Source organism: Ranitomeya imitator, chromosome 7 (assembly GCF_032444005.1).
Source record: "Ranitomeya imitator isolate aRanImi1 chromosome 7, aRanImi1.pri, whole genome shotgun sequence".
Taxonomy (NCBI): domain Eukaryota; kingdom Metazoa; phylum Chordata; class Amphibia; order Anura; family Dendrobatidae; genus Ranitomeya; species Ranitomeya imitator.
This window is the reverse complement of record NC_091288.1, coordinates 84,503,633-84,515,993: the sequence shown is the minus strand read 5'-3', so window position 1 is coordinate 84,515,993 and position 12,361 is coordinate 84,503,633. Positions and strand designations below refer to the sequence as shown.

Sequence of the window (12,361 nt, the reverse complement as noted above, 5' to 3'; positions counted from 1 at the left end):
CCTCCGAGTTGTTGCTCTATACCTATTGGTGGATTCACCACTTTTTTGGTCTGGGACTAACTTGTTTTTCTCATTTAATTATTATTAATAAAAATTATCTTTTATTCTTTTGGTTTTACTTATGCAAGACACCCTTTTAAGACCCCAAATAATAAAGTAACATAACACATGAACTCACCATTTTTGGTTTCGAGCACTTTGTTGATGATATTACTGAGATCTGTAATTTCAGATGATGCCGGAATGGAGAAAGGAAAATCATCGATCTCATACCTAAAAAAAAAAATGTTACAGTTCTTAAGGCATAAAAGAAGGCTACACATAGGAAAATGGAAGACTTTATTAAAAGGAATGAAAGTACAAAAACAGCCACTAAAAGACATAAGACACTGTGGCACAGCCTGTTGACTATTAGATTGCTGCACTGGAGTGAATAGCGGGGGGTGCAGGATAAAGGAATGGACTCAACATTGATATTGCAACAGCGAGGAGGAAAAGTTGTGGAGTTACTGAAATCCCAGGATAGGTTATGTTAATTATATGGCAATGATGAAAAAAATAGAAACAAAATTATTAATATTTCTCAGTATCTTCAGTTTAAAGTATGAGCGCCACACAGAAGTCCGACACTTCAACGCCTTGACTACCATCACTGAGGTTATTAATGGTTGTCTGAGGACTGTTCTGCCATGCTGAATGCACTGGGGCTTGGAAATCATCAAGATCCGCTGCTGGCAGCTCTCTTTTCAATTGCCGACTAATGATGATCTAGATGTCGTTGGTGGGAGACTAGTATGGATGCATGCAATTGTGAGAAGTTTATGGCTCACAGACTGTTCTCAGTAGAATGAGAAACATGACGCCTGGCATTGATGTGTAGAACAACGGCTCCTGATTACAGCGGATAGACGGAGTGATGGGTTTGGACCATTACAAACCTGATCCTAATAGACTTATCCAGATCATTTTCCAAGAGAACCAGTTTAAAGAAGTCCTCCCATAATGTTTTTTCACTAAACTAGTGTATATGTGCATGTATTAATATACTCACCTACGGCTGCCTTCCCCGATGTCCAGCACCGTTCTCCTGTTCTCCGTGACGTCACTGCTCTGCAGGCTGGCCGGGTCACGCTGCGCTCTGCATGACCTGGAAGTGGCTTTTACAATGTACGTCTATGAAGCTTCAGAGAAGAGGCGACATTTACTGATATTGTAACAGAGACTTCAGGCTCACACATAGAATGACTAAAGGTACCTTCACACTGAGCAACTTTAGAACGATATCGCTAGCGATCCGTGACGTTGCAGCGTCCTGGATAGCGATATCGTTGTGTTTGACACGCAGCAGCGATCTGGATCCTCCTGTGACATCGCTGGTCGGAGCTAGAAGGCCAGAACTTTATTTCGTCGCTGGATCACCCACTGACATCACTGAATCGGCGTGTGTGACGCCGATCCAGCGATGTGTTCACTTGTAATCAGGGTAAACATCGGGTTACTAAGCTCTGCTTTACGGCCAGCGCTGACAGTGCAGGGAAGCTGACGCCGGGGGACGTGACAGACACCGGAATGTAAGTATGTAGTGTTTTTTTTTTACATTTACAATGGTAACCAGGGTAAACATCGGGTTACTAAGCGCGGCCCTGCGTTTAGTAACCCGATGTTTACCCTGGTTACCCGGGGACTTCGGCATCGTTGGTCGCTGGAGAGCTGTCTGTGTGACAGCTCTCCAGCGACCACACAACGACTAATCAGCGACGCTGCAGCGATCGGCATCGTTGTCTATATCGCTGCAGCGTCGCTTAATGTGACGGTACCTTAAAAGTCTGAGGAGCGGTGACGTCACTGAGAAGAGGAGCAGATCACTGCTGGATCCCGGAGCAGGCGGGGGGAGGGGAGCTTATTAACACAAAGATTTATGCAAAAAGTGATCTTCATGGGAGACAATAGAGATGGTTTCTTTAACTTTGTCTCTAAGGGTATGTGTCCACGTTCAGGATTGCATCAGGATTTGGTCAGGATTTTATGCAGGTAAAATCCTGACCAAATCTGCACCTGAGGTCACTGGCAGGTCACCTGCGTTGTCCTTGCGTTTTTCTGCAATGTAAGGACATGCTGCTTTCTTAAAAGACGCGCCGCATGTCCGTTTCCGCGGGTCTGCCGCATGCGTCTTTTAATGCATAGTGGAGACAGGATTTCATGAAATCCCCTCCACTTTGCTGTAACATTTGGATGCTGCGTGTTTGACGCTGCAGCTCAACGCAGCGTCAAAAACTCAGCGTTTCCTGAACGTGGAAACATACCCTTAAGATTCTGATAAGATGTGGGAAAAGAAAAAACTGGAAGACATTGATTTCATTTCATCACATTTTTTTTTCAATGAAAAAACAAACAAAACTGATGGATGTGTCTCCAGCTTCTCCGATTAGAGAGTCGGTGAAAATTGGACAAGACTCTGCGATTGTGTGCAGACAACTGGATCAGCAAGGGTATGTGCACACGTATTCTGGGTCCACTGCGGATTTTTCTGCAGCGGATTTCAGCAGATTTGATAAATCCGCAGTGAAAAACCGCTGTGGATTTATCGCGGATTTACCGTGTTTTTCACTGCGGTTTTACAACTGCAGATTTCTATTGGAGCAGTTGTAAAACCGCTGCAGAATCCGCAGAAGTGACATGCTGCGGAATGGAAACCGCTGCGTTTCCGCACGTTTTTTTCCACAGCATGTGCACAGCGTTTCTTGTTTCCTATAGGTTTACGCTGAACTGTAAACACATGGGAAACTGCTGCGGATCCGCAGCAAAATCTGCATTGTGTGCACATAGCCTAAAACTACAGAAGCGTGTAAAGAGCCCCATTGACTATAATGGGAATGAGACCTATCTGCGAACAATAGTGATAGGACAAGAACTGAAAAACTGACTGTGAATGGGGCCTGAGGAGGAGGACAGCTCTCATAGCCACTGTCCATGGTAGGATCGGTACCGGAGGCAATGGTCGACATGTCACATTATTACGGCGGGCGCCACGTCACATTATTACGGCGGTCACACCGTCACATTATTACGGTGGTCGCACCGTCACATTATTACGGCGGTCGCACCGTCACATTATTACGGCGGTAACCACGTCACATTATTACGGCGGTAACCACGTCACATTATTACGGCGGTCGCACCGTCACATTATTACGGCGGTCGCCACGTCACATTATTACGGCGGTCGCCACGTCACATTATTACGGGGGTCGCACCGTCACATTATTACGGCGGTCGCACCGTCACATTATTACGGCGGTCGCACCGTCACATTATTACGGGGGTCGCCACGTCACATTATTACGGGGGTCGCCACGTCACATTATTACGGCGGTCGCACCGTCACATTATTACGGCGGTCGCACCGTCACATTATTACGGCGGTCGCACCGTCACATTATTACGGGGGTCGCACCGTCACATTATTACGGGGGTCGCCACGTCACATTATTACGGCGGTCGCCACGTCACATTATTACGGCGGTCGCACCGTCACATTATTACGGCGGTCGCACCGTCACATTATTACGGGGGTCGCACCGTCACATTATTACGGGGGTCGCCACGTCACATTATTACGGGGGTCGCCACGTCACATTATTACGGCGGTCGCACCGTCACATTATTACGGCGGTCGCACCGTCACATTATTACGGCGGTCGCACCGTCACATTATTACGGGGGTCGCACCGTCACATTATTACGGGGGTCGCCATGTCACATTATTACGGCGGTCGCCACGTCACATTATTACGGCGGTTGCACCGTCACATTATTACGGCGGTCGCACCGTCACATTATTACGGCGGTCACACCGTCACGCTCCAGTAATGGTCACTCACAGAAGGCTTTCCCTGGCATCATAGACAGCGGACGCCATGGTGGAGCCAGCAGCTGCCAATGTCACACACCAGTCAGTGTCCTATGGGGGCAGGGAGGTGAACAGTCTCCATATCACTAATAATACATCCCAGAACAGTGATAGCTCGCCCTAGTCTGCAGTGGCTGATAACAGGAAACAACAGCTCGCACTCAGGGGTGTCAGGCCCCGCTACACTGGGGGGAACTCACCTCTTATTCCTGGTAAAGAACCGGGCCTGGATCTGCGCCATAGCGGGGTCTCCTCAGTACCGCAGTGTGTGCTCAGTGCAGCAGGCTGAGCGCGGCTAACCACGTGTTACACGGAGCACGCCTGCAGGCCGAGCGCCAGTCGGCTATCGATTCGTCAGGTCTGCTGTTAAAGTGACAGTGCTCACACAGACAGACGGCCTATTCCCAGCGTGCAGGCCGCCGGACGGCCACTGTTCCCTCATTAGTGGTCATGTATTCTCTCACTGTTACAGATGTCGCTTGCTAATACCCTACATGTATCCGGCTCACTGTACACCTTCCACACAGTGCCTCAGCTTTATTGATGCGGCCACACCGGTTTAGCTCATGACAGATTTTACATCAAAAATATCTGTACACAAGTCAACCCCAGTGTAAACCTGATGTTTTCTGTGCTGCGTTCCACTTTGTTTCTCCGTGTCCGGTTTGCGTTCCACCAACCTACGGAAGCCGTAAAAGGACCAATGGTGGCGCGCTTTTGATCGTGGGCGCATGCGTGAGTGGTCCGGTCTCCATGGTGGTGCCTGGAAAAGCCAAGACGAGGTTGAGTAGACTCGTTTTGAATTTTCTCTCCTTGGGTGGCTGGGTCTCACCCCTCCCCTTTTATAGAGCCGCGTGCAGGGCAGAGAGCGGGGAGAGTCGCGGTGCGGGCACCGGGGGATGGCGGAGCCGCACATGTAGTGTCTGTGCCCGGCGGCAGGATCCTAATATGGCGGTGCTGGAGTCTGGCGCAGATGTGGCTGCTGTGCTGTGCACCAGGAGGCAGCACACAGGGGCGGCGGGGTGTGACTAATACTGTGGATTGTCTTATTACAGGGATGGGGCAATAATTCTGCCATATGGGGTTATTGCTATACAGTGTGTTCTATTAAAGGGGCAGTGCACTGATCTGTGCCATATGGGGTTATTGCTATACAGTGTGTTCTATTAAAGGGGCGGTGCACTGCTCTGTGCCATATGGGGTTATTGCTATACAGTGTGTTATTAAAGGGGCGGTGCACTGATCTGTGCCATATGGGGTTATTGCTATACAGTGTGTTCTATTAAAGGGGCAGTGCACTGATCTGTGCCATATGGGGTTATTGCTATACAGTGTGTTCTATTAAAGGGGCAGTGCACTGATCTGTGCCATATGGGGTTATTGCTATACAGTGTGTTCTATTAAAGGGGCGGTGCACTGCTCTGTGCCATATGGGGTTATTGCTATACAGTGTGTTATTAAAGGGGCAGTGCACTGATCTGTGCCATATGGGGTTATTGCTATACAGTGTGTTCTATTAAAGGGGCAGTGCACTGATCTGTGCCATATGGGGTTATTGCTATACAGTGTGTAATTAAAGGGGCAGTGCACTGATCTGTGCCATATGGGGTTATTGCTATACAGTGTGTTCTATTAAAGGGGCAGTGCACTGATCTGTGCCATATGGGGTTATTGCTATACAGTGTGTTATTAAAGGGGCAGTGCACTGCTCTGTGCCATATGGGGTTATTGCTATACAGTGTGTTCTATTAAAGGGGCGGTGCACTGCTCTGTGCCATATGGGGTTATTGCTATACAGTGTGTTCTATTAAAGGGGCAGTGCACTGATCTGTGCCATATGGGGTTATTGCTATACAGTGTGTTATTAAAGGGGCAGTGCACTGATCTGTGCCATATGGGGTTATTGCTATACAGTGTGTTATTAAAGGGGCGGTGCACTGCTCTGACTATATGAGGTTGTCGGTACATATTGCGCCATTGTTCTGTGTCACGTCTGATGTAATCCCGGTCATCCCATGCAGAGACGCACTTATGCTATATATGACTGATCCAGCATATAAATTCGTGAGGGCGGAGGGCACCGCTGAATATATAACTGTTGGGGCTCACCGTGGACTTGGAAACATAGCAACTAAACCCATAGAGAAAGATCAAGTCCACAAGGAAAGGGAGCACTACAACCATATGTAGAAAAATACAAAATCTTTTATTAGTAAGCTTTTACAAAAAAATAATGCAACACACAAAGATACATCACAAAGAAAAACGGATAAAAACATTAAAAGTGCAACAACAGCACAAATGTTGTACACAAGTCATATCCTAAAAAGCTTACTAATAAAAGATTTTGTATTGTTTCTATATGGTTGTGGTGCTCCCTGCTATATATGACTGATCCAGGCCCCAGATGCCGCAGCGCCACATTCACTGACAGTCGGCATTGTGCTCTATATTTTGCCTCTTCTCCACAATTCTTAGGCTATTTGCACACGTCAGGATTTTCTGCAGAATTTTCCTGAACAAAACCGGACTATTTCTGCAGGATATCCGCATGCGTTTTTTGCGTTGTTTTTTCCCCTGAAGCTTCCCAATGCATAAAATTGTGGCAAAAATGCGAAAAATACGCAAAATTAATAAACAATGCGCTTTTTACCGCAATGCGTTTTTTTTTCGCGGAAAACTATGTGCACAAAATTTGCAGAATGCATTAAAAATGATGGAGTGCTTATGTATGCATTTTTTTTAAAGCGTTTTCCCTGCGGAAAATGGCTGAAAAAACGCGAAAAATCCTGAACGTGTGCACATAGCCTTAGGGTAACAATCTCAGTGTGACGTGTATGACCTATTAATATGAGCATACAGGTAATAGAAATGTTACACTAGTCTTACCTGTATGCCTCATGTTAATGGTCTTGACCCTGAGAAATGTCATATTCTTTATGTTAAAGGGAACCTGTCAGCAGGATTGTGCACAGTAACCTACACACAGTGTCAGGTCAGCGCCGTTATTCTGATTACAATGATACCTGGTGATGAAATCCGTCTTGTGGTTCTTGTTTCATCTTTATTGAGGTTCTTGTGCTCCGGGAAGGCCTGTGGGAGGCTTCATGTGCTCTGCTTAGGTATTCACCAGTATGGCTTCTGACAATGACCTGCCCCCTGTTTTACACAATAAATATTATAAATATATATTTTTCTAAAAAAAATCACCTTCTGCCAGTGCTCCAGCGTGATCGCATCTATAATGTGTATTAAAATTTTTTTTGATGGTATACATTAATTTCTTTAAAAAAAAGTCTGAAAATGGCGTCGCCTGCGCATTGGCAGCTATCGGCGATCCAATAGCTGCTACTGTGCAGACACCATCATACTAGAGAAAAAAATGCCTCCAGGATGTCTCCGCCAGTGCCTGCGCAGCAGCTATTGGATCACCAATAGCTGTTACTGCTCCTGTGGCGCCATGTTGCTAGAGAAAAAAATTGTCTCCTACGATGGTGTGTATAGTTGGGGCCGCACGTCGTTTTGGTCACAGCATAGATCGAGCTGCCAAACCTGTTTCTATTCCGCTGCTACGTGGTAGTGTCATGTAGGTGAGTTGTCACGTTGCGTCCCATGCGGTGCGGTGACAAGTTCCACCTTAGAAGATGTAATGTGACCCCTATTCACGTTATTTCTGCTGCTATGTACACACTATGCGATTTACATACAATGTACTGGGCTTATTTATCTCCATGCACTTTATTAAGAGAAGCCGAGCATGTTTAGATGGCACGTGACCGTAATGATGCAAACTGCATACATGTGCCCATGTGAACGCCTGTTTGGGGAGTCCTGACAGCTTGCACACCGTCACAATTCAGTCTACAGTCCCACAGAATGACTACATTTATGTGAAGCCTGGAAGACCCCTAAATGGCCCCCATTGTGTGTCCACAGTGCTTTACTACTATTTAATAACTGTATCAAATACATCGCAACTGACCCAAGAATATTTAATAAATAAAGTCCTCATATGGCACAGGTGTAAGTATACAACCAATAAGAAAAGGGTGGCAGCAACAGAGCACAATTGGTCGTAATTGAAGTTTAACTTTATTCAATAAATATAGAAATGATACAGTACAATTTAATAAAAAAACGAAGAGCAATCAACAAAGAAAAATGGTGTTTGAGCTAATCGAATACCGGTAACTACATCAACATAATTCCTGAATCTATGTATATCCGGGTGTACCAGCATTGCATAACATTACATATTGACTGGCTAACCTAATGTTGCCTGTAAGCTTGCACAGAAATCCTGGAGTATAGCAGATTATTCCGGTACAGCAGGGTTGTCAAGGGAATGCCCTTCAAATAAATACCTTAATAATTAGAGTAATAATGAGAAATAAGTACAGATAGGTGTTTACATCTACAATAGAGACAACAAAATCAGTGATACATAGATGTGATCAGCTCACCCACCAGAAGACCAGACGTGTGTTTCACCACAGCTTTGTCAGGGGTAGTTGTTAACCCCTTTACCCCCAAGGGTGGTTTGCACGTCAATGACCAGGCCAATTTTTACAATTCTGACCACTGTCCCTTTATGAGGTTATAACGCCGAAACGCTTCAACGGATCCTGGTGATTCTGACATTGTTTTCTCGTGACATATTGTACTTCATGATAGTGGTAAAATTTCTTTGATAGTACCTGCGTTTATTTGTGAAAAAAACGGAAATTTGGCGAAAATTTTGAAAATTTCGCAATTTTCAAACTTTGAATTTTTATGCAATTAAATCACAGAGATATGTCACACAAAATACTTAATAAGTAACATTTCCCACATGTCTCCTTTACATCAGCATAATTTTGGAACCAAATTTTTTTTTTGTTAGGGAGTTATAAGGGTTAAAAGTTGACCAGCAATTTCTCATTTTTACAACACCATTTTTTTTTAGGGACCACATCTCATTTGAAGTCATTTTGAGGGGTCTATATGATAGAAAATGCCCAAGTGTGACACCATTCTGAAAACTGCACCCCTCAAGGTGCTCAAAACCACATTCAAGAAGTTTATTAACCCTTCAGGTGTTTAATAGGAATTTTTGGAATGTTTAAATAAAAATGAACATTTAACTTTTTTACACAAAAAAATTACTTCAGCTCCAATTTGTTTTATTTTACCAAGGGTAACAGGAGAAAATGGACCCCAAAAGTTGTTGTCCAATTTGTCCTGAGTACGCTGATACCCCATATGTGCCAGTAAACCACTGTTTGGGCGCATGGGAGAGCTCGGAAGGGAAGGAGCGCCATTTGACTTTTCAATGCAAAATTGACAGGAATTGAGATGGGACGCCATGTTGCGTTTGGAGAGCCACTGATGTGCCTAAACATTGAAACCCCCCACAAGTGACACCATTTTGGAAAGTAGACCCCCTAAGGAACTTATCTGGATGTGTGGTGAGCACTTTGACCCACCAAGTGCTTCACAGAAGTTTATAATGCAGAACCGTAAAAATAAAAAATCATATTTTTTCACAAAAATTATATTTTTGCCCCCAATTTTTTATTTTTCCCAGGGTAAGAGAAGAAATTGGACCTCAAAAGTTGTCCAATTTGTCCTGAGTACGCTGATACCCCATATGTGGCAGTAAACCACTGTTTGGGCGCATGGGAGAGCTCGGAAGGGAAGGAGCGCCGTTTGACTTTTCAATGCAAAATTGACAGGAATTGAGATGGGACGCCATGTTGCGTTTGGAGAGCCACTGATGTGCCTAAACATTGAAACCCCCCACAAGTGACACCATTTTGGAAAGTAGACCCCCTAAGGAACTTATCTGGATGTGTGGTGAGCACTTTGACCCACCAAGGGCTTCACAGAAGTTTATAATGCAGAGCCATAAAAATAAAACAAAATTTTTTTCCCACAAAAATTTTTTTTTAGCCCCCAGTTTTGTATTTTCCCTAGGGTAACAGGAGAAATTGGACCCCAAAAGTTGTTGTCCAATTTGTCCTGAGTACGCTGATACCTGATATGTGGGGGGGAACCACCGTTTGGGCGCATGGGAGGGCTCGGAAGGGAAGGAGCATCATTTGGAATGCAGACTTAGATGGATTGGTCTGCAGGCATCACATTGCGTTTGCAGAGCCCCTAATGTACCTAAACAGTAGAAACCCCCCACAAGTGACCCCATATTGGAAACTAGACCCCTCAATGAACTTATCTAGATGTGTTGTGAGAACTTTGAACCCCCAAGTGTTTCACTACAGTTTATAACGCAGAGCCGTGAAAATAAAAAATCTTTTTGTTTTCCCACAAAAATTATTTTTAGCCCCCAGTTTTGTATTTTCCCAAGGGTAACAGGAGAAATTGGTCCACAAAAGTTGTTGTCCAATTTGTCCTGAGTACGCTGATACCCCATATGTGAGGGTAAACCCCTGTTTGGGCACACGGGAGAGCTCAGAAGGGAAGGAGCACTGTTTTACTTTTTCAACGCAGAATTGGCTGGAATTGAGATCGGACGCCATGTCGTGTTTGGAGAGCCCCTGATGTGCCTAAACAGTGGAAACCCCCCAATTATAACTGAAACCCTAATCTAAACACACCCCTAACCCTAATTCCAACGGTAACCCTAACCACACCTCTAACCCTGACACACCCCTAATCCCAACCCTATTCCCAACTGTAAATGTAATCTAAACCCTAACCGTAACTTTAGCCCCAACCCTAACCCTAACTTTAGCCCTAGCCCTAACCCTAGCCCTAACCCTAGCCCTAACCCTAGCCCTAACCCTAGCCCTAGCCCTAATGGGAAAATGGAAATAAATACATTGTTTTTTATTTTTCCCTAACTAAGGGGGTGATGAAGGGGGGTTTGATTTACTTTTATAGCGAGCTTTTTAGCGGATTTTTATGATTGGCAGCCGTGACACAGTGAAAGACGCTTTTTATTGCAAAAAATATTTTTTGCAATACCACATTTTGAGAGCTATAATTTTTCCATATTTTGGTCCACAGAGTCATGTGAGGTCTTGTTTTTTGCGGGACGAGTTGACGTTTTTACTGAAAACATTTTCGGGCACGTGACATTTTTTGATCGCTTTTTATTCCGATTTTTGTGAGGAAGAATGACCAAAAACCAGCTATTCATGAATTTCTATTGGGGGAGGCGTTTATACCGTTCCGCGTTTGGTAAAATTGATAAATCAGTTTTATTCTTCGGGTCAGTATGATTACAGCGATACCTCATTTATATCATTTTTTTATGGTTTGGCGCTTTTATACGATAAAAACTATTTTACAGAAAAAATAATTATTTTTGCATCGCTTTATTCTCAGGACTATAACTTTTTTATTTTTTTGCTGATGATGCTGTATGGCGGCTCGTTTTTTGCGGGACAATATGACGCTTTCAGCGGTACCATGGTTATTTATATCTGTCCTTTTGATCGCGTGTTATTCCACTTTTTGTTCGGCGGTATGATAATAAAGCGTTGTTTTTTGCCTCGTTTTTTTTTTTTTTTTCTTACGGTGTTTACTGAAGGGGTTAACTAGTGGGACAGTTTTATAGGTCGGGTCGTTACGGACGCGGCGATGCTAAATATGTGTACTTTTATTGTTTTTTTTTTTTTATTTAGATGAAGAAATGTATTTATGGGAATAATATTTTTTTTTTTTTCATTATTTTGGAATATTTTTTTTAATTTTTTTTTACACATTTGGAAAATTTTTTTTTTACTTTTTTACTTTGTCCCAGGGGGGGACATCACAGATCAGTGATCTGACAGTTTGCACAGCACTCTGTCAGATCACTGATCTGACATGCAGCGCTGCAGCCTTCACAGTGCCTGCTCTGAGCAGGCTCTGTGAAGCCACCTCCCTCCCTGCAGGACCCGGATCCGCGGCCATCTTGGATCCGGGGCTGGAGGGAGCAGGGAGGGAGGTGAGACCCTCGCAGCAACGCGATCACATCGCGTTGCTCCGGGGGTCTCAGGGAAGCCCGCAGGGAGCCCCCTCCCTGCGCGGTGCTTCCCTGCACCGCCGGCACATCGCGATCATGTTTGATCGCGGTGTGCCAGGGGTTAATGTGCCGGGGGCGGTCCGTGACCGCTCCTGGCACATAGTGCCGGATGTCAGCTGCGATAAGCAGCTGACACTCGGCCGCGCTCCCCCCGTGAGCGCGGCCGATCGGCTATGACGTACTATCCCGTCCAGGGTCAGATAAGCCCAGGGCACCTCGACGGGATAGTACGTCTAAGGTCACAGAGGGGTTAAAGGAGTCAGAAAGATCATTTTTCACGATAAAACCGCATTAGAAACTGCAGACATATGCATCCTATCATTTAGAATGCAGTCTGCAATTTTTGTGCACATGATGCGTTTTTTTCCGCGAAAAAAATGCATCACGGTAAAAAAAGCAGCATGTTCATTAATTTTGCGGATTTTCTGCGTTTTTCCCGCTAT

At 44.9% G+C, this 12,361-nt stretch overlaps 2 protein-coding genes across 4 annotated transcripts in view; one reads left to right on the top strand and one right to left on the bottom strand.

The window, feature by feature from the left end:
• WDR12 (WD repeat domain 12) overlaps positions 1–4,596 on the bottom strand; it is a 28,442-nt gene extending 23,846 nt beyond the window's left edge. Inside the window, exons 1-2 of the mRNA XM_069733564.1 lie at positions 4,111–4,596; positions 179–273 (exon numbers count right to left, since the gene is read on the bottom strand). Coding sequence (XP_069589665.1) covers positions 179–273; positions 4,111–4,151 — 136 coding nt within the window. The 5' untranslated portion in view covers positions 4,152–4,596. The remainder of the gene's footprint in view (positions 1–178; positions 274–4,110) is intronic.
• Positions 4,597–4,623: 27 nt separating this feature from the next.
• The window catches only part of CARF (calcium responsive transcription factor), a 57,757-nt gene continuing 50,019 nt past the window's right edge, over positions 4,624–12,361 (top strand). The window contains exon 1 of one of the 3 annotated variants that reach the window (XM_069733559.1): positions 4,624–4,692. Coding sequence is in view for 2 of the 3 variants with exons in the window: in XM_069733561.1 (XP_069589662.1) it covers positions 4,884–4,932 (49 nt within the window). In the remaining variant the exon portion in view is untranslated. Of the gene's footprint in view, positions 4,693–4,745; positions 4,933–12,361 lie in introns of those variants that run through there. The other 2 variants (XM_069733561.1, XM_069733558.1) reach the window with 2 other exon arrangements.